This window comes from Acanthisitta chloris, unplaced genomic scaffold (assembly GCF_000695815.1).
Source record: "Acanthisitta chloris isolate BGI_N310 unplaced genomic scaffold, ASM69581v1 scaffold36835, whole genome shotgun sequence".
Taxonomy (NCBI): domain Eukaryota; kingdom Metazoa; phylum Chordata; class Aves; order Passeriformes; family Acanthisittidae; genus Acanthisitta; species Acanthisitta chloris.
Genome location: NW_008672699.1, coordinates 5,546 through 10,404, shown reverse-complemented (window position 1 = coordinate 10,404; position 4,859 = coordinate 5,546). Strand labels below are relative to the sequence as shown.

The following is a 4,859-nucleotide window of genomic DNA, read 5'->3' as shown; positions in this document are numbered from 1 at the left end:
CCAGGGCACGAGTAATACACTTCTGTGGGATTAACTTTATTTAACTTTATTAAACCTACTTCTCAGATGGAGGCTTGGTAACCATGATGTTATATGAAAAGAGGACAGATGGGAAAACACAGATGGATGCCTTGACACAAAGACCACAATGGTTCACATCCTTCATTTTTTCCTTTTAGCAATCTTACTTGAATCGTATCTATGGTACTCTAGTCACAGTATCTTCACCTCCTGTTTTGTTTTAACCTTAACCTCTGCTAAAATGAATGCTAGAAGCTTTTAGTAGGGCAGTATTTTACAACAATTGCATGTCACTAGCTTAGTAGCTCCCAACACAAGCAATCTTCATTTCTAAAGCTTTTTGCCCTCTCAGCTTAAGAGGAATTTAGCTAAGATTTTCTTCACAGATCTTTTCATTCATTCACTAGAAATTAAACATAACAGAAGTGGCTATTCAGCCTACATTTACCTGCTCAGTGTCTGAAGCTTAAAACACAGTTCTGCTGCTGTACATGCAGCACTACAAGAATGAATCAGACTTTGAAATGCACAAAAGGTAAAAAGGTGTTACTTTTAAGCACGAGTACCAGATCTAGAGAGTAAAGTTGTCCTGGACAGGTTCAAGCACAAGTAAAATACATTCAGAAAAGTATTAAGAGTGACGAGAAGGGTTTGTTCTTCCAAGCTTTACTTCCAAATAATTACAACTGATACAGACCAATCAGATGCTCTGAGTGAAAACACTTGCTGTTACTGTACTCTCCAGAAGGCTTCTACTGGCATAGAACACTGCTGTACAGGAAGCAGTGTTTAATAAATAACATGGCCAGACCTCCTGCAGTGCACCAGGTGTGCATACACATGCCTGTCAGCACTCAGTACTCAGATGGAAGCAACACTGCGCTATCAGTTTTGCTATAGCAAGGAAAGTGGTTACTGAGCGCCAATACTGAATAATTTCTCATGCAGGTATTCTACCACTTAAGCCACAACTAAAAGCCTCAAATGCACTTTCTGTGGTTTTATCTGCATGACTGCAAGAAAGTCCATTAAATACGTAACGAGTTCAGTAACATACATTTAAGATCATGTCTTCTATAAGTCCATACCTTAAAAATTTCAATTTAAATAAGGATCAAATTCAGGTCAAACACTATCTACACAGTTATGTGCTTGTATTAGGGCTGAAAGCTGTCAAAATCTACTGTAAGTCAAGAGCTTCCTGAGTTCTCTACGTATTGCCAATCCTTAGTTTCACAGTGCAGATATTACGGGTAAACACATTCATAGCTCAGCTTGACAGCAACAAGAAGTTTGGAACTTTAAGGCTGTGCGCTAAAAGTTTTCCTTAAAATCTGTCATAATGTGGATCTTCCCAAGTGCTATTAAAGCTAGCTGAATAAAGCATTTCTTTTCCATAACTAAAAATGGTTATACTTCAGTTACTCAAGATTTTTCACCTTATTGATCAGAAACATGCTAGAATGGGATTTAAGGCAAAAACACACATTAACTTCAAAAATCATCAGTATTTTGCTTATGGAAACATTAGTGCAGCATTCGAATAGTAAATGAAAGAAAAATGGACATTAAATATGTAGGAAATTTATTTCCTACTTAAAAACCTACACAAATTACAGCAACATTAAGCAATTAGAAGACCTGGAGGTAATTTATATTAAGTCAAACACATTAGAGATGAAGTACCACTCACAGCAAAAGGAATGTAGTGAGACTGAAGTTTAATATCTAGCATTGTTAAGAAACTGATGTCTAATGAAACAAAAACGGAATGCCAATTTCATAAAAATATACACATATAAAAGTATCTTTGTGCCTGAATTCCAGAACAGTTTTTCCAAAGTAGTGCTTCTAGAACTTTCAAGTTTTAATTATATTCAAAGTATTTATCATTTGAATAAAGTTGGCAAATTACATTCTTATGTTTTTACTTGACATCTTCCTAACCAGAAGGTGTCACTAATTCAGTAACAGGTCACTCATGAATGGAAATTCTTCTTTTGCTCCCCCATGAAAGCAGCAGAATATTACAATTTTAACATCAGAGTGAAACCCATTTGTTATTTTATCTACTACACCTTCCCCATCCTTTTATAGAGCAAGCTAGTCAACAGTAATTTGGCAAAAAGAAATTTCAGTCAACAACAAGACGAATTGGGTTTGGGTTTCCGATGGAGGTTTACGGTATCTGTTTGAATAAAGTGATCTGATCTATCTTCAGAGGCTAGAACTCTTCTAACAGCTTCCTCAAACGCTGCTGCAACATTAGTGGCATCCTTTGCACTGGTTTCAAAATAGGGATGGTTGCCATTATTCCTGCACCAGTCTTGGGCCTCTTCTGTAGACACCTGCCTTTCATCAATATCAACTTTGTTACCCAGTATCACGAATGGAAAACTTTCAGGCTCCTTGACATCCGCATAATAAATGAATTCTTTCTTCCAGTTGCTTAAGTTTTGGAAGCTTTGAGAGTCATCCACACTGAAGGTTAGCAGGCAACAGTCAGAACCTCTATAGAAAGGAGTCCGCAAGCTCCTAAACCGCTCCTGACCTGCTGTGTCCCATATCTGCATTGTAACAAAATGTCCATCAACTTCCAACTCTTTATTTAAGAATTCCACACCTATGGTATGAAAGAGCTGTGCATCAAACTTGTTGGTGACGTATCTGTTCATAAGGGAACTCTTCCCCACTCCACCATCTCCCAGCAGTATTACTTTAAGGAGTGATGATTTTGCTGCCATTGTTAAGAGGTTTCCTAGACCTGTAAGATTAAGAAAATAATTACAAATTAAAGAGTTGTGAGCAGAAAATTTCACACACATAAATATTCTAGAATGTGCTAAAGTCCATCAAGTTTCATGCACAATAAACAGGTGAAGTGTAGACACTCCAGTAAGAATACCCACTCAAACACCACATTGAAGAGATGTCTCCTGCTCAGACTGCAGTGTGAATGGCAGTCTAAGCTGTGCACTGCATGAATTACTGGTCTGTCACTTCAAACCCCCCAAACCCTTCAGCCCTTCAAACTCCCCACTTTGTGCACAAAGGGCATCACATCACATCACATTCAACATGTGCAATGATTCACTTATGTTCACTGAAAAAGATCCATGGAAGAAAGTGGAATGAAAAAATTTTATAGAGCACATGCCTTGAACTAGTCATTTCAGTGCTGTATTTCATCAGCAGAGTTATTTTTTACACCAACTCACAGGGAACAGTTACCTATAGAACAAATATAAATGCTTTAATTTTATTTTAAAAGTTACGTGACTAGGTATCAGTAGATATCCATTATTTTACAGTTTACTCCTTGTAAAACAACACTGTTGAATGGAATATTGTTACAACTACCACAAAAGCAAATTCACTGTTGCTACTTCAATGGTACTCAAGATGCCAAATACCAAGGCCAAGCCTACACTGACAATTCGGTTAGTAGGTGTCAACTTCCAGAGTAAAACTGTCAAAAAACTCTGGAAGTGCCAGTGAATAGTCTGGCTGTCAGCATGGGGACGGCGAATTAGTGGCACCAATGAAGGCCTTTTAACTGACAGATTTTAAAAAAAGAAAAAAACAAAAAACAAAAAAATCCTCTAGCACTAAAGTAGTTTGCTCATTAGTGCTTTGTACTGGCTCAGCCTTTGCCCTCATTAGTGTCATCTAATACTGTAAAAAGTGTTTTAATAGCTTGGGGGTAAAGGTTCATTTTAACAAGCCCAAACTTAAGTTTTCGGATGAGAACTGCTGTTCCTAGACCTGTCTGATAGTAAAAGAGCTGGAAGCACTCAGCCCAAACAGGCTTCTCTGAAAATAGCATCTACTTAAAATGGAAATGGGTCATAAGTTGCCTAGTCCCTCTCTTTCTCTGAGGGAAGGAATGTGGTCTTGCTAGTTGTAATTAGCGTTACTGGCATATACATCACGCAGGGAGTGTGGTGTGGGACTAATACCTGACACAAGCTGGCGTGAGAGTCATATGACTGTGCTGCCTTACAATCAAGGCCTACATTAGAGTGAGAAATTTCAGGAATTTTCTTATCTCTGACTTTCCATCTCTGAATGTTTATTTGCTAGACCCGATCTACAGGAAGACAGAAGAAATACTCTGAAGCCTCAGCATAAAGAAATTTTGAAATACAAGGAACTGGCTGCTTTCATTTAAAATTTGTTTGGAGCAAGTAATTTAACTCATTCATACTATGCAATTAACAACAGTGTTTATAAATCTTAATTTTGAACAGGTTTGTATCACAACAACGTAAAACTGAGGTACAAGCAGATTTTTTATTTACCCTTCACAGAGCTATGGGATAACTGCTGTGGTTCAGGACAGGAACACATACATTTAAATGTATATGAAAAGCCTAATGGGAGTGACTGGAGTAGCTGCACAGCAGTTGCAGGCTCATGCTTAACTCTTGAAAATGGTTCAGTGTATTCATTTATCTCCCTAATTCCTACTGTTGGTTAACCAGCAAGTTATCCAAACTACACCATTAGATAGGAGCATGTTCTTAATAAATAATGTTTACATGAGAACAGCGGGGACTGAATGTTCTCCTGTTCTCTCACTCCAGAGTAGAGAACAAGTTACAAATTATTTCTTCTGTCCTACAGAAATTCCCTAAAAGAACATGAGTAAACAGCTGGTAGTAGTTCTGACTGGTACTATGCACTCAATTCTTTAGCTTCTGCATTTTAAACAGTGGCAGTTATTATCACCACTTTGTCCATGAAGCCACATTTCAAGCAAAATACAAGGAAAGAATTAACAGTATTTAGTATATTGTGCATCCAGATCCTGCAAAGTTAATTTCCACAATTTCAAC

At 37.6% G+C, this 4,859-nt stretch overlaps 1 protein-coding gene across 1 annotated transcript; it reads right to left on the bottom strand.

Moving 5' to 3' along the window:
- Nucleotides 1–1,725: 1,725 nt before the first annotated feature.
- On the bottom strand, nt 1,726–2,765 carry RAB9A (RAB9A, member RAS oncogene family). The gene has a single exon (XM_009074620.1). It carries the CDS (start codon nt 2,763–2,765, stop codon nt 2,160–2,162), a length of 606 nt encoding a protein of 201 aa, XP_009072868.1. The 3' UTR covers nt 1,726–2,159.
- Nucleotides 2,766–4,859: the final 2,094 nt, after the last annotated feature.